General features: G+C 35.4%; 1 protein-coding gene across 5 annotated transcripts in view; it reads left to right on the top strand.

The window, feature by feature from the left end:
- LOC149806503 (protein phosphatase 1 regulatory subunit 42-like) overlaps positions 1–27,008 on the top strand; it is a 78,858-nt gene that overhangs the window by 11,152 nt on the left and 40,698 nt on the right. For 4 of the 5 annotated variants that reach the window (XM_089953961.1, XM_089953953.1, XM_089953968.1 and 1 more), the window contains exons 3-7: positions 1,042–1,180; positions 2,907–3,141; positions 4,953–5,084; positions 17,506–17,583; positions 24,750–24,764. In XM_089953961.1, the coding sequence (XP_089810087.1) occupies positions 1,042–1,180; positions 2,907–3,141; positions 4,953–5,084; positions 17,506–17,583; positions 24,750–24,764 (599 nt within the window). The remainder of the gene's footprint in view (positions 1–1,041; positions 1,181–2,906; positions 3,142–4,952; positions 5,085–17,505; positions 17,584–24,749; positions 24,765–27,008) is intronic. The other variant, XM_089953973.1, reaches the window with a different exon arrangement.

Raw genomic sequence — 27,008 nt, 5'->3', positions numbered from 1 at the left:
GGGCCCTAATGAAATAGCCTGGGCCCTAATGAAATAGCCTAGGCCCTAATGAAATAGCCTAGGCCCTAATGAAATAGCCTGGGCCCTAATGAAATAGCCTGGGCCCTAATGAAATAGCCTAGGCCCTAATGAAATAGCCTAGGCCCTAATGAAATAGCCTAGGCCCTAATGAAATAGCCTGGGCCCTAATGAAATAGCCTAGGCCCTAATGAAATAGCCTAGGCCCTAATGAAATAGCCTAGGCCCTAATGAAATAGCCTAGGCCCTAATGAAATAGCCTAGGCCCTAATGAAAGGGAAAAAATATACTAACTACAACTTTTTTTATTATCATCCTCCAAATGTTGTTAGAAGATCTGATCATATAAAACTTTACTGTTGGACAAAAAACATAAATTAAGTGTTATATACTCATGAGTTGGCAAGTCTGCATGTTGGCAGTGAATAATTAATTTTAAAAACAGGTGGAGTTAAATGCTCTTGAATGGTAAAATTATAAAGCACTGTTTTCAGAGCAAGTCTGTTATAAATAAATAGTTTGAGGAAGAAAAACTGGTGAAGCATGGAAAGATAAAAATGAAGATGTAAGATATCTGCAACTGAAAATTACATATTTTCCCAGTATTTAATAATTAGATATATTGATATTTTCTTTCTTTTTCCAGTAATTTAATAATTAGATATATTGATATTTTCTTTCTTTTTCCAGTAATTTAATAATTAGATATATTGATATTTTCTTTCTTTTTACAATAATTTTATTCTAACATTAAATATTTTATATTGAAATTCACAGATATCTGGCAACCACATTATTTTTATGAAAAGGGGCTAGCAATACCCATTTGAATTTTGGGGTCTATTGTTTGAATATGAAATAATTTTTATTTTGTAGCTGTCACTATGCATTATAGTCTAACTGAACAGAATTAGTTGTCTGTGCCCATTATACAAATAGTCTATGATAATTAAGTTAAATATGAATTGTAAAGCATAAATACAGAATTTATTAATTATGATGCTTTTGCTTTTTATGTTCCAGGTACCTTGGTGGAAATCAATTAACAGTTATAGAAGGGTTGGAAAAACTACAACATCTTCAAGAGCTTCATGTAGAAAATCAGAAATTGCCACCTGGAGAAAAACTTTTATTTGATCCAAGGTCTTTGAAAGCCATATCTGTAAGTTGGTTAATATACTGCATGAATCTCATTCCCATACCTCAATAATACACATGAGATTAGCTAATTCTAGCATTAAGCCATATCTGTAAGCTGGTTAATATATTGCATGAATTCTCATTCCCATACCTCAATAATACACATGAGATTAGCTAATCCCAGCAGTAAGCCATATCTGTAAGTTGGTTAATATATTGCATGAATTCTCATTCCCATACCTCAATAATACACATGAGATTAGCTAATCCCAGCATTAAGTCAAATCTGTAAGTTGGTTAATATACTGCATGAATTCTCATTTCCATACCTCAATAATACACATGAGATTAGCTAATCCCACCATTTTTCCATTATAGTTTCATTCATAGGGTAATGTTTGACTTATAAACGAGACATATATGAATCAAATCAATTACAAATTTCCACTCAAGTAAATTCTTCATGATTTTTACACAGATTGGAATTTTCCTTTTAGTATATTTGTAAAGGGAGAATTATTGGTTTTTAAAGGGGAGAGTTTTTACATGAGGACATAATCTTTGATGAATAGATCCCATGCTTTCATGACTGACCTTGATGACAGCACATCACTATTACACACTTTATGGCAAAATATCTGGGAACTGTGAAGCACAATGAAAAACTATGCTCATCAATTAAAATATTAGGAATTCTTCACATACCTTGTTATCATAATTTCAAATAAAAATGTTGTTACATTATTTTATTTTATTAGAAAAATCTGTAAATTTAATTGGTTTTGAATAATGTAATAATAATAACTCTTGTCCACACTGAGTCTGTGTAATTCTGCTACCTAGGGTTGGATTCAAATGATGTGTCATGTGCCCATGTTACAAACATTGTGAAAGGACTAATGTGATAAGTAACTTTATTGAATACAGATTAAAAAGCTGTTTATTATCTTCATTATCAGCAAAGCAGCAGCCTTTTGTGTCATGACAGTGGTATTCCATCATGTGCATTAGAACTACATGTAAAAACAGAGACATTACAACCTAATACAGAGAGCTGCATATCTGTTATTGTAAAACCTCACCATATGCATTTGGTTAAAAACCATTAAGAAATGGATTATTAATGAAAGTGTCTCATTGCACAGTTGCTAAAGGTCATTTATTAAGCATTAGATTATGGTGGTTGACCTAGATGTCAAGACTTTACATGATAAGATTACATTATGCTTACAGTAAAATGATAATGTGTGATTTTCATGTGCTTGTTCATTAAGATTGGGGTGATTTTGCAATTTCTTGATTGCATGTCTTGGAGAAAACACTGCTATTCATGAAGTAAAAGCATGCAGATGCTAAGTTTACTGCTTCGAAAATAGCATCTGTTAGTCTCCAGAATTTTTACAATGACAGTCAGTCACCATATTTGCAGTATCATTTTTTCAGACTTTTTCTATGCATTGTTGGACTCATAGTTTTTAATTTTATTACAAACTAAATTGGATTTTAAGAACCAGTCTATGACGTATTATTGACATGCAAAATGGTCCAAATGTACAGAAACATCTTGTCTTCTTGAAATTACACTTCGGATTGAAATTATCATTCATTTACCTACTCAAAAAGGGTTTGTTGTTATAATTTTTAATTTGCTGTATTATTTTTCAGAAAACTGGAATGGTATTCCTATTAAATAATGTTGAAGTGGCTTTGGGAATGATATGTTATACTTTTGTCTGTTTCTCAACCAGGGTTCTTTACAAGTCTTAAATGTGTCTGGGAACAACTTGGACAGTTTACGAGATCTGGAATGCCTGAGGAATCTAGTGCAGTTAATGGCTTCTGACAATGAACTCAGTGATATGAAGGAGTTAGCACATGTTTTTGGGCAGTGGCCTTTCCTGCAGAAACTAGAACTGATGGGAAATCCCCTATGTCATAAAGCTAAATACAAGGATAGGGTCATCGTCATGGCCAAAAATCTAGGTACTGTTTGTGGCTAGAAACACAAAAAAATATTTCAAATCCAAGCTTGATAATACAAAATTAAGAGGACCAGGGAACATTTTGTTTTTCTTTAAGTGTAGTGAGATAAGATTAATAGATGACATGCACTGTGAGTAAGTGAGTCCTAGTAGAACATCTTTCACTTTCACACAAGCATCTAATATAATTTCATTTACTTATATGCATCATTCAAGAGATATATCAGGATATTTTATATCTTGGATGGAACTTGTTCATAATTATAACATATTTCAGTGGGTACATATTTGTGCAGATACCTGTTTAAAACATGGCCTTTCAGCTGTTGTATAAAACATTCAAATTCTGCTTCATTTTATTCAGTGTTTTAAACACTGACCACTTTATATCCCTCCATGAATATTTTAGACACTGACCACTTTATATCCCTCCATGAATATTTTAAACACTGACCACTTTATATCCTTCCATGAATATTTTAAACACAGACCACTTTATATCCCTCCATGAATATTTTAAACACTGACCACTTTATATCCCTCCATGAATATGGAACAGGCAATTATGTAGAATAAATAACCCCTGTCCATCTGTTTTAGGTTTCAGTTATTGTGGAGGGGCATTTGTATTTCATAAGCTCATCCTAGTTCTTTACCATATTTACACCATTTAAGATATACAGTGAAACCCCTCAGAATACCAGAATCAAGGCCAAACCTTTTGATGGAGTCCCAGAAGTATTCCACCTTTAATATCATTTTATATTTTTTTGTACAAAATTCCTTAACTCAGAATATTGAAACAAATTTCAATCCCAAATTTCAATTTTACAATCAGTTCAACTGAAACTCACTTCAAACTTGGAAATGTATTTCAGCTGGTAAAGAGCTGGCCTGCTGGCACATTGATTATTAAGTAGGCTTATATGTGAGACAAAGACCCTGAAAATGTCACAAGGGTACTTGAGGATAAGGCAATAATTGACATGCATGTTGACACAAATCAGGCAAATTAATAGCTTAATGCTTATCAGTAAGCCATTTAAAAAAGATATTTATCAGCTTATTATCTAATTGTGATTGATTCTATTCGTTTGTATGCATTAATGGAATATATTGTATTTGATTTTTTTAATTGAATGTCCAAACTGTATTAACCAAGCATGTGACCATGCCAACAGAAACTATTCTAATGGTCAGATTCACACAGTTTTGATTTTCAGATGAAGAAAATCACTACATGTATTTAAGTAGTCATCACAGTCATTTGTCTTCACTCACATGTCAGAATGACTATTTAATTGGCATAGGATTGAACTATCCTTACATTTAAAGGTAAATTTAGCAAGTAGAAACATGATTATCATTCATAATTGTAATGGACTTCGAATAAAATTATAAAATTATCTTTCCTCAGATGTTACTTGTGATGAGGACTGTATTTCTGTGTGGAACAATTATATTTATTAATGTGACAGGATGTAATTTTGGCAGAAATGCATGTTGTTCAGTTAATTTTGAATGAAATGTTTTAACAAAACCTAACAGCTTCAAATTCATAACTTTGTGTAGTCTTGCACACAGAGTCTGATGTTCTGTCATAGTTACATTCTCTCTCTGATCACATAAGGGCAACATATTTTTCAAATCCACTCAAAAGCAAATAATGTTTTAGTTCTTAGGGTGTTTGGTTTTGATGGGTTTCGCTGTTTATGTTGCTGGTTATATCCATAAAGAGTAACTATAAATTTTGACATTAAAAACAATTAGCTTGCTTGGTCAAAAGAGTAGTTTGAAATTTTACCATTTCAGACAGTTTAGATGGCAAAGGTATCAGTGATACAGCCAAGCAGTTCCTGAGAAACTGGCATGCCAATAAGGAGACACAGAAGAAGCGAAAAGATGATCTTTTTAGGAGAGGGACATTTGCAGAATTTGGGAGTGGTAGTATTATAATTTTATCTCAGTTCTGTATGGCATTCACTGAATATTTGATTCTCTGAATCTTAAAGTTTATTTTACAATATTTAATTATAATATTTAGTTTTTTCTTATGTGATTTTTGTCCTACATTTGACCAGGGTGAGAAAAGCAAAATCCACACTCCCATGTCTGTCACATTTATCCATGCATAATGCAGTCAACATCATAGAACCAGATCTGACTCTGTATTCTTTAGACTTTTTGAGTAGAGAACTCTAGCTCCCAAAACTTTGACAGACTATAACGGAACAAAGCCAGAATAACCAAATGCCTCAATCAACTACATTACCTGATTTGGAATTTACTATGCTATAGCCAAATCCGGCCCTTCACGAAAGATGAAAAACATCTTTCTATCATATGGTTGTACTCTACAGTTTCATATTTTCCATAGGGTTAGATAGTTAAAGAAAAAGAATTTTCCAGGTTTTCCTCACTGATTATACTGGCTGTTTGAAAAAGACCTTGTATATCTTAGATATTTTTAAAAGAACTTTCAGTTCCCATTATTTTGGCATATGATTGATGGGTGTAATTTGGTATACAGCTTGGCCTTACACCTATAAAAAAAGAAACTGCTAGCTCCATATGGACATTTTTACTTTCTTGACTTCAGAGGTAAATTGTTTAAAAAAAAGCTGATAGCTTATTTTGTATTTTATGTATTTTTTAATTCATTTTTTCCACTTTCAGAAGCTGGTATTGTTTAAGATGCAAAATGAATTTTCTCTTTTTTAATAACTCTTAACATAGTATACTTTAAGACTAAATCAGGCTGCTTTTTTCAGCACCAGGGAGCAGTCATTTTATTTAGCTGTGTGCCTAGATCATATACAGTTTCCAAAAGTACAATATCCAAATGAATTTCAGCCACAGTACATGAAAGTAATATAGAGGTATGCCAACATTCTCTCTATGGTACATGTTGTAAATGCAAACAACAACTTCACCTTACACATGTCACTCTCTCAGAAGTTCATAATATCTGTAGAGCACCCCAATAAAGACCACAGATATATTATCATATGATTTAATTTTGGTTGTATAGCTGAAATATTTAAATTGCAAGTATCAAAACAGTCCTTTTGAATAATTCTCATGTTTTTCCCCAACAGAACTATATTAAATAGTAGCAAAGTAGGTTGAGTTAATAATTTTTGCACATGCGCAGACGCCACTAATCATTAACTGTTTAATGTTTCATCTTCTTGATTGATACCATTTCATAATTAAGCTGCACTACACTTAAAATGTTTTCACCTCCAAGGAAAAAGATTTGTATTCCACAAAAAGTGAAGCATATGTTGGAGTACACCAAAAATTGGCCTTGCATTCAGCCATCAAACATTGAGGTACATTATGCTTTTTGCACAATAGTGTGCTGCATTTAAGAATCAGGAGTGTGCACAGGGGCTTATATCATTGCTTACAATTTACCTGTCATACATGTACAATACTAGATATAATATTTATAATATTATTATACATTCATGTATAACAGATAAAATGTAAGCAAGGATACGAGCCCCTGTGAGCATGTGGCAGAATGATGTGAAAAGGCACAATGATAGCAAAAAGCATATAGATATTGGGAAAATTAAGAGCACCCACAGCAGATTTCATCTCTGGAGTACTTTAAGCCACCTAGTCAAGTCCTACAAGGTTCCAATACTGAAGCTTGTTTGTCAGTTTTCTTGTTGAATATAGCCTGTCTTTCTCAGTTGGAGATCAGCAACAGTAAAAAAGAGTACTTCCTTATTGTGAGGAAAAATAAGACAAACTTTAGTACCTTCTTAGGTGCTGAAAATCTCAACAATTTTAGTCAGCAAGATTTACCAGCATGCAAAAACTAAACTGTTTTGAAAACAAATTTTCATAGCCCAGTTGAGGAAGTTCATGTCTGCCACAGCATCATATCACGACAAATAGTGTGAAGTTTGTGTATATCAGTAACATTGGATGTAAGTAAATTTGTACATGTAATCAGTGTAAATAATATGTTTTTTTTTATTTTGGGATTTTCGTATAATGCAGTACTGACCATGAAGCTAGTGTCATGGTACAGTTTTTCACTAATTGTGTTCAAAATTCACTAATTTTTATCCCTGTTTTTACTAATTGCAAGTCTGGAGAGTTGACAGCTCTGTTTGATGTAGTGTGTGCACAATGTGGGCAGAAGACATTTGGTCCAGTGTCTTGGACAGACAACTGAAGTTCCACAAGAAAATCAGGCGTGATTATATCATGATATCAGTACATGGCAGACCAGAGTCACAGTTTGAACCATCTGGCCCAGTCTAACTGACCATGTTCAGGGATGGTCCTGGCTTTTAAAAAGCTGTCGCCAAAAAAATCGCCAACCTCAATATTTTGTCGCCAATTTTCAAAAAGTGTCGCCAGAACAAGTAGTGTACATTTTTCCAAGGGTTAATTTAGTCTATTAATGTAACGGGCAATGAAAATTACAAAAGATGGGTTACTTAATTCTTTAATTACAACAAGCATTAACAAAATGTTACAAAGTGTTACATGAAGATCCGTCGCAATTTTAGGGCTGCCCACTTGTTGAATGCAGTTTCAAAGTCTAATTTTTCACATCTGTACGTGCTGATTCTCATGAAATTCTCGAGAGACGAGATGCAGAGTTTATTTCTGATGTCAGTTTTTATGAGGTTCATCTTACTGAATCTACGTTCACAGTCCACAGCACTGACAGGTGACACCAGTAGTCTATCAGCAGCCCCCCCCCCAATGGCTAGCTTCACAAAGCTTGTAGTGAATTGCTTCCTAAATCCCAAGAATGATCACTGAATGCTGTATAAATTTTCTCGACAAACAAAATATGATCTCCATTCCCACGAATGAAACTTACACGAGTCAACACCTGGCAATATTGGACCGTATATATAAGCATAAATTCACACCCAATTTAGAGATTCTTTCACTCTTGTATTTTGAGAAATAAATAATTATTATTAATTATGCAAAACTGGTTGGTTTTTTTTTGTGCTATTTCTTGTTTCGGAGTTTAAGTCTCAGCAGCCGTAACACTGATTGATGGCCAAAGGAAAAGAACAATGAGTAAAATGCTTCACTGGCGACAGACATAATTGTGATTGAGATTTTTCCATTTGCTTTGTATTTATACACAGTAGTCGGTACTTCAAAGGTTATCGGTTTTCTATGAAGGTTCAGCAAAACTATTGTACTGGTATATGTAAAAAAAAAAAAAAAAAAAAAAAAAAAACAACAGAAGATTTAGCCATTCAATTAATTGTATCTGTTCTATTCACGTCTTCAGAAGTCGGTCAGTTGTAGGTATAGTACGGTAGCATGATTGACTGTATCGCAGCATACAGTACTCAGCCCAGATGTCAGCATAAGCAGATTATGATGTAACAATGCACTGTAAAGATGGGGTTGTCAATACGAACAAAGGATTGTTTGTGTAACAGATTGATTCCAATGCATTGCTTAGTCAAGTTTGTGGCTTCCTTTCGTTCTCCCTTTTAATTTATCCAGTCCAAATCTATGATTGTATGTACAAATTAAATAACCAAAAAGTCTGTCGCCAAAAAAATCGCCAGATGGGATATTTTTGTCGCCAATAAGGAAAAAAAATCGCAATTTGCGACATTGGCGAAGCCCAGGACGATCCCTGCATGTTAAATAGGCATACCCCAACTCTCCATGCTGGGCAAGACTTGGCATATCTAACTTATTTTTATGCATGTTTCTGATTCAGCATCATCAGTACCATACAGAATGCTGTACCACTGGATGTAGATCATACTGGAAAAGGACAATTCCCCTGTTTACATGGGGTGGGGTGGCAACGCTGACTTGCCTGCAAAATCTCATCCAGCAATGAAAAGGATGGAGTTCAGTTTTAAGTTGGCAATCAAACAGATATAATTTTGTCTCCAGTGGAATGGCCATCTGCCAGCAGTTAGTACAGAATTTTACCACAGTTGTCAAAGATTGCAGAAAATAATGGGTATTTTTTGGATAAAATTCATAAGCCAGGTGTTTGATGTGCCTTCTTTTGGCAAGTCAGTTTCCTGCAACTTCTTATCACACTGGTGCATATTGCATACCAATGTTTATCATTCAAATAAGGATATTACTGCTATCAACATCCAGAACATACAGCTATTTGCAGTTTATGAAATTAAATACCTTTCAGTAGCAAAGCTTAGGAGTCTAAACACTTATTTTGCTACAGAAAGATATATATTTTTAGATTCATGTCTGTTCCACTTTGTTATTATGGAGGCAGGAAGTGCTTAATGCCACGTCTAAGATGGACTGGAATGCTGTGTTATGTTGACTTCCTCCCTACTCAACCTGTCATCTTAGATGTTGTGTTATGTTGACTTCCTCCCTACTCAACCTGTCATCTTAGATGTTGTGTTATGTTGACTTCCTCCCTACTCAGCCTGTCATCTTAGATGTTGTGTTATGTTGACTTCCTCCCTACTCAACCTGTCATCTTAGATGTTGTGTTATGTTGACTTCCTCCCTGCTCAACCTGTCATCTCTTGTGGTTCTTTGCTTAGGCAAGAAAGTAAAAAAATGACCAAACCTGAGATTGCTATGCTATATTGCTGAAGTTGTTGACAGAGCTGCTTGCTACATGATGGTGAATGGCCTGTCATTTGTAGCCATGACTTGATAAGAAGAGATGCACTCCTGTGAGCTTATTATCTTAAAACCCACCATGCATGACCCTGCACTGCTTCACCTTTGGTTTTCCCTTTCTGTTGTGGAGGTCAGATTGAGGTTGTTGAGAAAGCAGGCAGCACAGAAATTGCCCCTTCAGCTTTCTATACAAGTCCCTGTCTCTGTGATCTCACCGGGTGGGGTGTAAGTGATGATCATTGACAGAAAGACCACAGGTCTGGAGTACTTCTCAGCAACAATAGAAACATTTTCATGGCTAGGCAAATTATAGGTGACCATTATGCCACTAACTATCACAGGCATTCCAGGAGAGGGTAGGAAAAAGCCACTTGCCAAACCATGCTAATGACACCTGCTGGTATTCCTTCTGTGGTACCACTCCTTCAGTTCTGCCAGATTTGGATTAACCTATTTCTCAAAAATGATTGGGCCATCCAATTCATTTCAGAGGGGTTCTGGATCTTTTCCACTTTCATTGTCACCCTTAATGATAAACTTCTCAAGTGATCCTGCAAAGACAGACATTTAAAAGGAGGAAATGTAGCTTTATTTGCAAATTTGGCAATGAGTTAGTCTCTAACCTGGATATACTGGGTTTCTATTCAGGTCATTTAATGGCTAAGATAACCAATGTAAAATTGAGACCTATCATAAACTTAAGTAGGCTCAGTCAGTTTATTAAATTCTGCAAAATAAAAAAAGATGGCAGGATCCATCCATCTATCTTTTTGATGTGATGAATATGCAATTTGTCTTGAACTGTCCAGAGCATATTTCAATATATTTATTCACACAGTAACAGGCAAATACCTTCACTTCAGTTACCACAGGGTAGAGTACCACTTCCACACCCTTCCATTTGGCCTCGATCTCAGCCCATGAGCTTTCTCCAAGATGTTGGACTGCATGATATCTCACATCAGGATATCCACCACATCCTTCTCTTCCTCATTTTCAGTTTTTGGTGGATAGTCAGTATGGAGAAATTAGATCATGTCCCTTCTCAATCTTTTGTTCATTTAGGCATTGAGTTTCTAACTCAGATCAACCAGGTTCATCATTCTACCAAATGCATCAACAAACATTCATTGGAGATGGCATCCTCTAGGATGTTCACTTAGGCAAAGGAGTTTCTTCAATCCCTTGGAATGCTGAGTGAGGTGGAAGATCTGTTATATCTTGGCTGCATTTTATATGTGCCTTCTGCAGAATGCCCTTCTGGCACAATGGTACCTGATCCTGGGCTGTTTAGATCACCAGATTACAATCTCAAACACTTCCTGCTTCAGTGGCAAGACAGAGGTGCTATCAGTAAGAATACATTTAAAAGCCCCTCAACTGCTAACAGTCACAATCTGTTAGATGTTAGTTTCTTAGGTTGATGGGCACACTTGCTACCAGACTTTGTGATGGTCAGTGGCAAGTTCTCTTCACATCAGTCTCATGGAAATTCTCAGTGCCTCCCTGCTTGAATGGAACACATCCAAAGGAAGATTAATCTGATAATGTTGTATAGGATGTATTTAGTGAAATTCCTCTTGAAACAAGTGGAGACAAAATCACTAGACCTTTGTATTATGGTATGGGAGTACATTCATTGATGTACCCAAGTGCATCACATCCCAGGCAAATTCCTTGCCATAGCTGACTCATTATCAAGCAGAGGTCAACTGCTTCGTATGTAAGTGGCTTCTCCATATGTCCGTCTTCCAGTCTATTTATGACAAGGTAGAATAACAAAACTGCCTACCTTTGTCTCTCCATTCCTTGATCAGAGGAATTGGCCAGCTGTGAATGGCATATGCCTTCCTACCATTGGTTCTAGTACCAAAATTAATCTGGAAAATGAGAGGCAGATCATGCAAAATAGCTCTGATTGCCCTTCTATTATGAGATGCTCCTGGATAAATGATCTGCTGATTCTAGCAACAGTCATACTGAGGACAATGTAGTAACCCCAATGCTGCTCAAGCAGCTGAGGTCACCAGTATTCTGTCTGTGACTGAAGAAATTTCTCCATCATACCTGACTCTAGTCAAGATGCCCTGTGTGAAAAGGAGTTCAGTGCTTTGATTGTGGAGAGGAATGTGACAGCTAGACAGCCTTCCACTTTAAAAGCAAATGAGAGAGGTGGCCCATTCAGAACAACTGGTATCATTTTAACAACTGCACACTGCTCTCAGATGATATCTCCCATCTGACTAACTTCTTTCTTTTCTTTGAAAACAAGAAGCTAGGGTCTGCCACATTTAAGTGATACTGTTCCTTGATTTTAGACATACAAACTTTTCCAATGTGCTGTTCAATTTTTATATATCCACACATGCCTACCTTGTTATTGAAATTGAATTTCTCTGGGTCTTGTCATTGCTGAACTCATCTAAATTCTAATTTTAGTCTTCCAATTGCTGAAGTGGTTAATATGCAGACTTGCTTAATAATAGCACTAACTTCAGCTTGCAGGGTGAGTGAGCTGCATTCACTGTCTGTGGATGTGAACTACATGCAGTTCCATTGCAACAGCTCAGTCATACTAATGACACTGCCTGGTTTCATTTATAAAAACAGGTTACCTAAGATATGCAACCAATGAAGAATCTCTCTCTCTCTCTCTCTCTCTCTCCTCTCTCTCTCTCTCTCTCCTCTCTCTCTCTCTCTCTCTCTCTCTCTCTCTCTCTCTCTCTCTCTCTCTCTCTCTCTCCTGCCTTCCCTCAATTGACCTGTTGAGAGAAAAGAAGCTGCAGAACCTGGTACTCACCCTTAGATGCTACCTGAGATCCACATAGAGTAACCAAATTGCCCTTTAAAGTCTGTTCATATCTGTTGAGGCAGGAAAGCAAGACCTAACCCCACAAGCACTGGGAGATTGGTTAAAGGGGTTATTAGACTGGCATACTCTAGAGCATCCGCTTCGGATGTGGGAGATCGTTGGTTCGATCACCGGCTGAATCATACCAAAGACTTGCAGAAATGGTACTAACAGCTGCCTCTCTTGGCACTCAGCATTAAGAGGTTAGTGTTAGGACTGGTTGGCCTGGTGTCAGGATAATGTGACTGGGTCAGACGTCATGCTACATGTCTGCAGCATGATGCCTCAGTGCTAGACATCACTATAAACTGCCACACTGCACAACATTGTAGCGATATGACTGAAAAATTGTTAAAGCTATGTTAAAAATCCAAATCATACACACACACACACTGGCATACACAGAACTCGAAGAGGATCAGGTGTGACTCTTGAAGATTTTGGCTTTACAAAATACCAATTTTTTCTAGTAAAGTATATTACGTCAGTAATACATACCAGTTCATAATACCTTAGGAGAACTAATACTACCATGCAAAATCAGCCATCCCAAATTAAAACTTTTTAGCTAAAAAGCTAGATGTTATCTGCCCACCTAGGTGGCAGTTATTTAGAGTGATCTCTCCTTGATACCAAGATTGCCCCCAAATCCTGTGAAATCATTAGTAACTACTGGAGTGGAAGGTACACCTTTGATATGGATGTAACTGTGGGGAGGCTGGAAGGGTATATGAGTATTATGATTGGGTAAGTATTATCAAAGAAATATATTTTACTAGAACTAATTGTTTTTTTTTCCCTCAAATACATTACCTGATCATAAAACTGTAGGAAAATAGGTAAGAGGGGGAAGATGATACATCCCTTTACCCTGGAGAGACCATCTCCCGTCCCCTAGGGTATGTGAAACAGCTTCTAGATAACCTAACTGGAAAAAAGACTCCATGTGTCATGGAGTGGCTTCAAAAGGGAGATTTTTCCTTTCTGTAAATCCAGCAGAAGTCATGAAGCCATATTCTTATGAAGCTGGAAAATGACCCAGAAAGTTAGCCTTTTGCACCATGGCTATTGGTTCCACCAGATCAAGTTGAGCCTCTTTGGTTGAAAGATCTCTGAGATAAAAACTGGAGAAATCTACTCAAATTTCCATCCCATGACATGGATAATAATAGAGAACAATTTTGCTCATATGCAGGACTTGTATGAGATGTGAAACAATGAAGCTCTTGAGAGCAGCTGTATTTTTGTTCAGCCAGGTTGCAACCAATGACAGATTTGACTTGGGCAAGGATCCAACATAATTGGATACGTGTGATCATGGAACAGTTGGTTTTAATTGTAATTGGTACTGTTTCTCATCAAAGAGCCATAGGAAGTTAGCTGTTGAGGTATGGATGCCTATGGAGGAATAAAGTGTTCTTGTGTGCACCACTGTGAGAATATATTCCAGTGCTTTCATACACTTTTAAGGTGGAGGGGACAGCTTGATTGATGGATTCTCCTCCAACTGTTGTGAGAACTGTGAGGCTATTTTAATAAGATCTAGACATGCAGGCTCAGGAACTCTGGGCTGGGTGAAACACCTGCCTTCTAGGTTGCTTGAGGGAATATCTTGAATCTTGGTGATTGTTTTGCAGAATTTATGAGATTGATCCAAGACTTCCCATTTGAATGGAGTAAGTAGGATGAGGAGACACTGATTCTTTTGCTTCCTGTATCACCTTTGGAGCCTGAGGTATTGGAGGGGATTAGCATATGCATTTGGCCGTTTCAGTCTATAGAAGAAAAATTTACTGTATAGGCCTTTGGATCTTGGATTGGTGAGACAAAGGTTGGGATTTTGAGATTCCACCTTTCACCAATAGGTTTACCATAAGTTGATCCCATCGAGCACCTATTGAGTGAAGAGACCATTCCATTTGTATTTGTTTTTGTGGGATGATGCATCTGCCAATACATTTAGCCAGCTTAGGATATGTTGAACTTAGACATTGATCTGTTGTTGAGGACACCACTTTCGAAAATCGCAAATAAAAATACAAAGGTTTTAGGGAATTGTTTCCACCTTGCCATTTATAATTTTATCTAGTACTTAATGTTTACATTTATTTGGGAGGGTTTGTCATCCTAAAATTTGTTGCAATTCATTTTTAGTTTTTAAACTTGACTTTTGATTTTCACTTCACACACACACAGAGACACACACACACACACACACATACACACACACTACTTTGCTTCTGTTCACAAAGGTGACAGCCAAGCATCTAAATGGCCAGGTCTAGATTTCATGAGATATGATTGGCTACTGAGTGTTGTAGATGACTTCCATCACAAGATGCCACATTTTGCATGTTATGACTGTGGATAGGAATTTTACATTTTATCTTTAAAGTCAGCCTAGAATTAAAATTTACTCTGATAAATATATCCAAACCCCTTTACATTTAACAGGGTAGTTTTGATTCTATGCCCATTTTTATAGAATGTCATCAGAGTCTTATCTATCAGAATATAGCCACACATTTCAGGGTACAGGATTATTTGAAACCACTAAAATTGCATGGGATTAGTAATTTTTTAACCTGCACTTACAAGTTCCCTTGAGTGGTTAGAGCATCTGCCTCTGATGCGGGAGGTCATGGGTTTGAACCCCAGCCAAGTCATACCAAAGACTTACAAAAATGGTACTAATAGCTGTCTTGCTCGGCGCTCAGCATTAAGACCTGGTGTCAAGATAATGTGACTGGGTGGGACATCATGCTATATGTTTGTGGCATGAAGCCCCAGTGCTAGACATCACTATAAACTGCCACACTGCAGACATCATAGCGATATGATTGAAAAATTATTAAAGCTACATTAAAAATCTAAACCACACACACACACACAAAAGTTCCCTTGGCATAGTAAACAAATTGTTAGAGCCTTAAAAAAAGAAATAAGATACTCTGCTGCTAGTACATATGTTCTCCCCAAAAGTTTAAATGCTATGCACACTTAAACACACTCAAAAGAGAGTGAGGGAGCAGCATTGTATAGAAGAAATAAATTTTTTTTAAAAAAAACTTAGCTTTACTGACCAGTAATTAGCAGTGATTGTTCACTTTATGTACAGTTTGTGCAAGAAGTAGAAAGTTCTTACACTTTGCAATGTAATGTATTCATTTGCTGTTGATTGATAACCATTTGCTTTCAGCGACCTCTGTTATGTGTTATAGCTATAATGTAGCCACATTTACAAAATTAAGTTAGCTCTCATAGAAAGGCCATCAAATTTTGCAAATTTGTGTTTTGGTTTTTTTGTGTGTGTGTGTGTGTGCATGATTTTGGATTTTTAACATAGCTTTAAATTTTTTTTAGTCATATCACTACAATTTCTGCAGTGCAGCAGTTTATAGTGATATCTTCCACTGGGGGCATCATACCGCAGACATGTATCATGTCCCACCCATTGCACATTATCCTGACACCAGGTTGACCAATTATAAAAATAACTTCTTAATGCTGAGCGCCTAGCAAGGCAGCTGTTAGTGCCATTTTTATGTCTTTGGTATGACTTGGCAAGGGTTCAAACCTGCGGCCTCCTGTATCTGAGGTGGACACCAACCACTAGGCCACCAGAGCAGTCATTTGAGTTTGTAAATTTTCTCCCATATAATGTGCATTTATCTAAAGAAAAGCCACCTTATCTCAGTGTTTTGGTTTTAGAAGTATTTATTTACAGAAGTCATCCTGGAAAGTACATAAAATTCAACGAGTGGTACGAGTTCTCTCTTCATTAACAATATTTGCTTCGATAATTTGACTTATATGATTAATGAAGGTATAATATTGCAAACATTGACACATACAAATGAGGTATTAAGAAAAAGGTTCATACAATATTGTAATAATGTCAGACAGTAATTTGCAAGCATTCACAGCAGAAATATGTTACTGTATATTTGGAAAACTACAACAAATAATAAGAAAGACAAAATATGAAGCTGTTGATATTGATGGAGTTATGGGTGTGTGTAGATAAATGACTTTAAACTTCAGCTCAGATAGTATATATTTATAATAACAAAATACATCTTGGAGACAGAGTGAAAACATAAGTAGTGAGTAGGCAATTTTCTTTGGTAGCAATTATAATCTTCTTGACTGCCTTGACAATCTCGCTGACCTCAATTGCTTGCAAGGGGTTACAAATAAAGTTATATCTAATATGGCGCAAAATTTTCATTGTTCGATTTCTGATGGGAAAGTCTAAGAGAAATGCATTATGGTTTCAGGTTTACTGCATGAACATCCATTCTTGGATGACAATTGATTTCTGCAAAGATCATTGTTCATTAAATTAAAACTGAATGGAGGTCTTGTGTGCATAGTTTGTGCTTGTTCTCCTTGATGGTAATAGATGGAGATTTTTTTCTCCAGATTCTTAATTAGGTGTGATAAATGAACTTTGATATGGGTTTGTCCTGGGACTAGGGGCATTTGATGTTGATTCAGTACATTCAGTCTTTGCAAACTCTTTCACATTCATCTGTTTTAGCTACAACAGCATAACAGGGTATGAAAGTTGTTTGATAGCAACAAGAATATAACAGGGTATGAAAGATTTTTGATAGCAACAAGAGTGTAACAGGGTATGAAAGTTGTTTGATAGCAACAAGAGTGTAACAGGTAATGAAAGTTGTTTTATACTTTTTATGAACTACTTTCAGATACAGGAATAAGCACAAAACTCATGCACAATAATTCTATAACCATCAGAAGACATAAACTTTGATATTGCTTTGCTTTTAAATATCATAGTGGCTCTTGTAAAGTTGATTTTTTTTCTTGTCATAGATATACTATGGTCTTCACAAGAATATAATTATGTGTTTATTTTCACAGGTTCTCATGAACTTCCTCCTGTCAGAGAATCAGGAAGAGTTTTAAATTCTGCAACTATTCCTGGGTATATGATGCCAGGTATGTACAAAGTATAGTATGCACTGTCATTCTGTCTGCCTGACCATTTTATACATGTTGCATTATATTCATACAGTGGAGCTCAGTTTATCTGAATCTCATTTATTTATTTAAATTTTCAGTCTTTCTAAAAGCATGAGTATTTCCCAAATGTGAACAATTGTGATAACCAGGACCTTTCATCCTATGTCAGTTGTAACAGTTAAAAGATATTAAATTTATATGCATTTTTTCATTCAGTACATTAGCAGTATAAAATATTATTTATTAAGTTACTGATGGGCAGAAGTATAAATTTTGCTGGTAATGTTACTCAACCTAACTAAAAGCTACATGCGCTTGCATGCAATGCTATGGAAACCAGTTGACTGAAGTGTGGTCACTTCATACCAAGACAGAATAATATCAAACCACAGATGATATGAATTGCTTCCAACTGTCAGGGATGTTCAGAATAAATTTGTATGCAAATGTGAATCAGAATTTCCCTCAAAGTTCTATCAACAAGTCCTTCAGTTCACTTGTTGCATATTGTCTACTGATCAGCATAACATTGCCCTCTTTGAACATCGACTGTTACTACTAATTAGTATAACATGGCTCTCTTTGAACATTGGCTGTTACTACTTATTATTATAACATGGCTCTTTGAACATTAACTGTTACATCTGATTAGTATAACATGGCTCTTTGAACATTAGCTGTTACAGCTGCTTAGTATAACATGGCTCTCTTCAAAATCAGCTGTTACTACTGATTAGTATAACATGGCTCTCTTTGAACATTAGCTGTTACAGCTGCTTAGTATAACATGGCTCTCTTCAAAATCAGCTGTTACTACTGATTAGTATAACATGGCTCTCCTTTAACATTGGCTGTTCATGCTGATTAGTATAACATGGCCCTCTTTGAACATTGGCTATTACTACTGATTAGTATAGCATGGCTCTGAACATTGGCTGTTACAGCTGCTTAGTATAACATGGCTCTCTTCAAAATCACCTGTTACTACTGATTAGTATAACATGGCTCTCCTTTAACATTGGTTGTTACAGCTGATTAGTATAACATGGCTCTCTTTGAACATTGGCTATTCATGCTGATTAGTATAACATGGCCCTCTTTGAACATTCGCTGTTACTACTGATTAGTATAACATGGCTCTTTGAACATTAGCTGTTACTACTGATTAGTATAACATGGCTCTCTTTGAACATTAGCTGTTACTACTGATTTGTATCACATGGCTCTCTTTGAACATTGGCTGTTCATGCTGATTAGAATAAAATGGCCCTCTTTGAACATTGGCTGTTCATGCTGATTAGTATAACATGGCCCTCTTTGAACATTAGCTGCTACTACTGATTAGTATAACTTTACTCTCTGAACATTAGCTGTTACTACTAATTAGTATAACATGGCTGTCTTTGAACATTGGCTGTTACTACTGATTAGTATAACATGGCTCTCTTTGAACATTGTCTGTTACTACTGATTAGTATAGCTTTACTCTCTGAACATTAGCTGTTACTGCTGATTAGTATAACATGGCTCTCTTTGAACATTGGCTGTTACTACTGATTAGTATAACATGGCTCTCTTTGAACATTGGTTGTTAATACTGATTAGTATAACATGGCTCTCTTCAAACATCAGTTGTTACATCTGATTAGTATAACATGGCCCTGAACATTGGCTGTTACCGCTGCTTAGTATAACATGGCTATCTTCAAACATCAGCTGTTACTACTAATTAGTATAACGTGGCTGTTCTTGAACATTGGCTGTTACAGCTGATTAGTATAACATGGCTCTCTTTGAACATCAGCTGTTACTACTCATTAGTATAACATGGCTCTCTTTAAACATTGGCTGTTCATGCTAATTAGTATAATATTACTCTCTGAACATTAGCTGTCACTACTGATAGTATAACATGGCTCTCTGAACACTGGCTGTTACTACTGATTAGTATAACATGGCTCTCTTTGAACATTAGCTATTACTATTGATTAGTATAACATGGCTCTCTTTGAAGATTAGCTGTTACTACTGATTAGTATAACATGGCTCTCTTTGAACATTGGCTATTACTATTGATTAGTATAACATGGCTCTCTGAACATTGGCTGTTACTATTGATTAGTATAACATGGCTCTCTTTGAACATTGGCTATTACTATTGATTAGTATAACATGGCTCTCTGAACATTGGCTGTTACTATTGATTAGTATAACATGGCTCTCTTTGAACATTGGCTATTACTATTGATTAGTATAACATGGCTCTCTTTGAACATTAGCTGTTACTACTGATTAGTATAACATGGCTCTCTTTGAACATTGGCTGTTACTACTGATTAGTATAACATGGCTCTCTGAGAACATTGGCTATTACTATTGATTAGTATAACATGGCTCTCTGAACATTGGCTGTTACTATTGATTAGTATAACATGGCTCTCTTTGAACATTGGCTATTACTATTGATTAGTATAGCATGGCTCTCTTTGAACATTAGCTGTTACTACTGATTAGTATAACATGGCTCTCTTTGAACATTGGCTATTACTATTGATTAGTATAATATGGCTCTCTGAACATTGGCTGTTACTATTGATTAGTATAACATGGCTCTCTTTGAACATTGGCTATTACTATTGATTAGTATAACATGGCTCTCTTTGAACATTAGCTGTTACTACTGATTAGTATAACATGGCTCTCTTTGAACATTGGCTATTACTATTGATTAGTATAACATGGCTCTCTGAACATTGGCTGTTACTACTGATTAGTATAACATGGCTCTCTTTGAACATTGGCTATTACTATTGATTAGTATAACATGGCTCTCTTTGAACATTAGCTGTTACTACTGATTAGTATAACATGGCTGTCTTTGAACATTGGCTGTGTATGTGATTTAGATTTTTAATGTAGTTTCAAAAATTTTTAACTTATATTGCCATGATGTCTGCAGTGTGACAGCTTATAGTTGTGTCTAGCACTGGGGCATTATGCCGCAGACATGTAGCATGATGTCCCACCCAGTCACATTATCCTGACACCAGGCCGACCAGTCCTAACACTAACCTCTTAATGCTGAGCGCCAAGCCAGACAGCTGTTAGTACCATTTTTGCAAGTTTTTGGTATGACTCGGCTGGGGTTCGAACCTGCAACCTCCTGCATCCGAGGCAGATGCTCAAACCACTAGGCCACCGGATCGGTAACATTGCCTGTTACTACTGATTAGTTTAACATGGCTCTCTAAACATTAGCTGTCACTACTAATTAGTATAACATGGCTGTCTTTGAACATCTGCTGTTACTACTAATTAGTATAACATGGCTCTCTGTGAATATTGACTGTTACTATTGATTAGTATAACATTGCTCTCATTGAACATTGGCTGTTACTGCTGATTAGTATAACATGGCTCTTTGAACATTAGTTGTTACTACAAATTAGTTTACTGTGGCTCTTTCTGAACATTAGCTGTTACTATTGATTAGTATAACTTGGCTCACTGAACATTGGCTGTTACTACTGATTACCATAACAGCTTTCATTGGACATTGTGAACATTAGGTGTTATCCATCACATTGTTATCTAATATTATAGAACATTAAGTGTTATCCATCACAGTTTCTGTATAATGATATAGAACATTAAGTGTTATCCATCACAGTTTATATATAATCATATAGAACATTAAGTGTTATCCGTCACATTGTTTTCTATATAATGATATAGAACATTAAGTGTTATCCATCATACTGTTTGATGTACTATGAAAAAGAACATTTACCACATCACATTCAATAGATTTTACTTTTATGAAAGATATATTTTGAAAATGATCTCACTTTTATTATTCTGACAATTTTAAGTTGACTTTTTGTTTCTCTTTGGTTTTCTTCTATCAATGGGGTTGAAATTATATAATTGAATTTATTGATTTAAGTATTATAACACAGTGCATTTTAAGAAAATCAGGTTTTTTTCTTTCTGGCAATATTTCAAAACTATCAATTTTGCTTTAACATAACTGCACAGTGCTTAGAAGCTTATCTGCAAAACTTAAATATACCTTCAGTTTTTTCTAAACATAATACCTATGATAAACAACCGTACCATACATTCCTACAACCCTACTTACTTATTTACCACATAACAACCTTACCATATCTTCCTACAACCCTACTTGTTTACTACATAACTGTTAATGTATTTGTGCTGTTGTATAAATGTGTTTCTGGAATGTTTACAATGTTTTCAGTTATATATTCAGTTAATTACATGTGATGCTCATATGATTTGATTCCACACTAGTTTTGCCATCCTTAAAATTTTCTAATTTCACCAGATCAAAAATGCTCACTGCAGGCCTAGACATTATGAGAGCTGGGTTATTTATATAAGTAAATGAATTTCATTGATGACAGTAAACATAAATTCCTGTACAAATTGGCCATTTTTGCATTTTTTTAAAGGGTAAAATAGGTACCATGCTACTTTAACAACCTTATACCTATAATTGTTTAAAATGTTGAAATGATAGCCTAATACCAGTCATACCCATAATGCCTTACAGAAAATTACCCACAATGACTTGTACAATTGGTTCAGATTTGTACAGGAATTTCTGTTGCATTTGCCATACAGCTATTATGAATCATGCTTCTAACCAACATTAAATTTCATCTACTACAAATCAAACTTCTAACCAAATTATGCAAACAGATGTATTTGGGTGCAATCAAAAATAAGCAAAGAAAACACATTTCCTACCACATTTCAGTTGAAAATGAAAATAATCTTATGGGGAAAATGAGTTAATATATGTGCAAATAAATTTGAATAGCTTGACATAAATTTTTAAAAGTATTGATAGATGGTTAGCTATGGAGAAAATATTCCCACTGTTTCAGAGATTGGTGCTGGTAAAATTTGCTCACTAGCCAGGGACTAGGTTAAAAAATGAATAGTCCCTGAGAGATTCCCCAGATAGCTAGTATCTTGACATTTTTAGTAAATTCTAGTCAGATTGTTCTTCATTGCAACACAGGAATCTGACAATCTGTCTTTAAAATTAGATTCAATTTACCCCCAACGAATGCCAGAGATTTCTGCATTTATTTGGAAAATTTTAATACAAGGCCAATTATTAAAATTGAATGTCAGATTCCTGTGATGACAGTTACAATGCGAAAAAAGCCCATCTGGTGAGGGCAGCCATTTACAACACTCAGTTGCCAATCAGATCTTTTGTAATCTGCTCATGATCATTAGGATGCTTGACCATATCATTTGTGTCTAAAAGTCAAATGTCCTGATGACCAGGAACATAGTTGGTTATATTCTGCAGTTTGAGTCTGAATTTCATTGTTTGTTTATTCTTCTTGTGACTGGATGGACTAGACTGTGTCCATTTCTTCAATGTGGTTCTTTTGTCTTTTTTTTGGGGGGGGTGGGGCTTTTTTTGCTTGATTTATGGACTAGTTAAAAGCAAGATTCCACAAGTTCCCAATATTTTTACAAGCCATTGGCATCCACACTTCAGTCTAGCATGAATGTCAAATGCTGTATCATAAGAAGTACATGCATTTTGATTCTGGTCGACAGCATGAATGATTAAATAAGGATTAGTCTGGGTGGTAATATAATGCCTTGGGTGTCTTATTTTTATTTTTTTTCTAAAGTATATTATAAGTTTTGGATGTAATCTTTTCATGTAGATGATCTATACCATTTAATACTGAGAAACTGAATTTTCATTTTGAAATGAATAATGCTTCCTTCAAATAATGTCTAAATAATTTAATAAAATTATATAATTGTAGAAACCTTGGAATGATTTTAAAAGAAACATTTGCATCAGATCTAAAGATTTGATGAGTAAAAGTTTATTCATGTGATTTTTTTTCTCCTATGTGTTTTAGAACTGATTATACGTCCTAGTTCAATTACTCCCATGCAAAAACCACAGAGGGCTAGAAGTGCACCCATACGCAGACAGGTGAAAACTGGAGTGTACAGAAATTTGTTGGCTCCTTTCCTTCTTTTAGTGCTCTTAAACTGTGTAATGGAATTAGAATAGAAAATTTTGAGAAACTACCTACAGCCGTGGTTTTAGGCTTCACATGAAATTATGATGTTGCATGCTTCTTTACAAGACAGTGATATATTTTCTTTTCATTTATTTTTTTCCTTTTTTTGTTTTATCCTATGGACAACTTTGCATGTGTGCTCAATGTCTAGTTTTTCCTTAGAAAGCAGTCGGAATATTATGTGCATGTATTGCATTCTACATAGAGATGCATGTGGCATTGGGACATGATCGGGCAGTTTATAACATATGTCCAGGGTTTGAATCCTGATAATGCTTCATGTATGTCTACTCTATGTACATCTACACTTTCCTCATTTGTTTTGTTCAATGCCTTTGGTTATTTTGGCTTGCATATACATATACCTGCTTGAATTCTGCAGGAGAACATACCTTATGACCTAAATTTTTTATTAGTAAAACTTTTATTTTGGGGGTTTATGCATTATTTCTACCTTGGCTGTCTAGGCAGCCAATAATTCTAATTATTATTCGAGACTCAAGAACTGTTTCTTATCATTTATTTTCTTATTGGTTTGTGATACTTATTGGTGCTAAATATTTTACTTGTATCATTATTTTCTGCAGTTTGTAGATAACCCTTACAGCACTTACGGTATCTGTTTCATCTCTGTATCATAAAGATAATGAAATTCATGAACAGAATTGAGCTGAATTAGTTGAATTATGATACAAGAATATTTCAGGTAATTAAAGCAAAAAGAAAATAAATTCTTGGCACATAGATTTCAGTCCATAGCAAACCTGATACACATACAGTTGCTTCTAATGATACTTGGTTCTGAGGTAGAAACTTCGTTACATCAATTTTGAGAAAAAAAGTCTGCATAAAAATTATTCCAAAATACTTTCCCCATAAATGTATACATGTATTGCTCATAGAAACAATGCTAAAATAAGTGATACAAGGGTTTTCTATGCCATGATAGTATTTATAAAACTGTAGTATCATAAGTAGATATTCATTCCATTTGTTATATATATATAGTATATAATAACATTTTATCTATTTGTCATGCTTACCTTTCAGAGAATATCATAAAAGGTGGGTTAGGCATTAGGTAGATACCTTTTGGGAAGCTGTTTGAATTGATTGTGGCTATCCTTCTCTCAATTCTTCATTTCTGATTTCCAATAAAATCAATAGCATGATATGATTGATGCTTGACTTGTTAGGATCTTGATAAAAAAAAGTTATACCTGTCTGGTATTAGCTGTTGTTTTGTATCCCTGCAAAGCATAAAAAAGATACAACCAAACTTGTTATAGCAATTTTCTGCATATAAGGACCATCTGTGTATACATGTTACTTTCTAAAGATTCCATTTATACCTAAGATAATAATATTTACCCTAATCAGAACATAATTTGGCCATTTCCTTCAGGTCAAGAAATGACCTCAGAAGTAGTAGTAAAAATACAAGTGTGTTTGGTGATTTGCCTCTGGTGGAGTGCACCACATGTGTTACAACAGCAAAGGCCAACATTATTTTGATTCTGACTTTGTCTCCTTTCACCACTATGTTGTTCCTTGTGAATGAAAGTAGCTCAGAATATAGTTGTCAGTGGTGATGAATTACATCTGAGGTTTATTTCATGACCTTACGGCCATGGCCAAGTGATAGTTCTGATCAGTATGTACCTATGTATATAAGGAATTCCCCTGAGTGGTTTTTACGGACAGATTTCTCTGTATCTTTTTCTAGTGATGGCAGTGACAGTAGAGTTATTGTTGAGATTTTGTGATAAAGTTTTTGAAAAAAATACAGGAGGGTAAAATCACAGCAAACTTAGCAGGCTATATGAGGTTTTCCGTATGCGTTGACATATTGCTACTAAGATGCATGTTACATTTTACCAGTGGAGATGATATTTTGATAAGTTAGTAGGCTGTCACGTTTATACATGTAAACAACATTGCTTCATACTTGTCATCTACAAAACCATTATTTTCCATTTAAATAAACAAGGCATTTGAACTTTAAAGGAGACCAGAAACAAAAAATTTCCATTTATGTATGTAATTCTCTACAAATTTTAAATGGACTGTGATGTTTATAAATTAAATATCGAAGGCAGGTAGTGATTATATTGCGAGGAAGATACCACGATTCCGTAAACTGCCGAGTTTTTCCGAGCTTTGATGAGACGACAGATCACGTGGTCCCGTGACGCCATACTAGCCAGTCCTCAAATACAAACATATACGTGGTGAGCGAGACAGACAGGAGGAGACCAGATTTGGGTTGCTCATTCAAAAGTTGAATATGCTTCCGAGTTATGCTCATAACTATAGCTGTTGAACTGTGTGTTAACAATGTGTTTAAGACCTGACAGCAGAAAAGTACAACAGTAAGAAGTTGCTCATATTTCATATCTTGGAATTTAAAAAAGCAATGTAATTTTTAAATAAATACTTATACATCGTGTGCTGTGCAGAAATGTGCTAAGGATTAAGTGATGGTGCCCAGTGTAAAAATTTAAAATTTACCACAATGCAATAAATTCATTTAAGAAGGATGAGGTTCAATCGTATTATATGTAAATGACATATTCATTACCTACCCCCAACACACACACACACACACAAACACACACACACACACACACCACCACCACCACCACCACCGCCGCCGAAGGTATGATATCTTGAAAATATACATCCAACACTGATACGCTGAGAGATAATACTGAATTCTGGGCGAAGAGACCAGGACGGGGACAGACTTGTGTGTGAAACAATATCCATTACTTTGGAAGTGTAAAAGGCATTGAGAACGGTTTTCGTCGGTCGAAACTTAAGCATTAGTTTTTCACACACAACCCCCCCCCCCCCACAAATAAATCTGCAAAGCAGAAATCATAAGTAATTAATTTAAACATTAAGAAGCTTCCTTCTTATGATTCAATCACAGTATATTTTACATGCAGGATACAGATAGCGTATTGAAAAATCTGATAGTATATACATGTCTGGTATAAATAGTTTATGTACCTACTGGTCAGTGCTGAAAGAAATTTTTTTTTAGGCCCAGGCCCAGGGCTGGTGACTTAAATAAACTCACTAGTCCTAACTGAAATTCCACAAGCCCGGACATTTCATACCTGTCAACTCTCAAGCCGGGAGAAAAACCTGATTTGGGGGGTATTTCCACACATACCTCCCGATCTCGTACTATCTCCCGAGTTTTCGCAGAGAACTCCTTATTATTACATTATGTCTGCCAATTTTCATTTCTCAGAAGAAAAAAACCTATACATAAATAGATAAAACATATACAATCCACAG

This window comes from Sinohyriopsis cumingii, chromosome 1 (assembly GCF_028554795.1).
Source record: "Sinohyriopsis cumingii isolate HCF-2022 chromosome 1, ASM2855479v2, whole genome shotgun sequence".
Taxonomy (NCBI): Eukaryota; Metazoa; Mollusca; class Bivalvia; order Unionida; family Unionidae; genus Sinohyriopsis; species Sinohyriopsis cumingii.
This window is presented reverse-complemented; position numbering and strand designations above follow the sequence as displayed.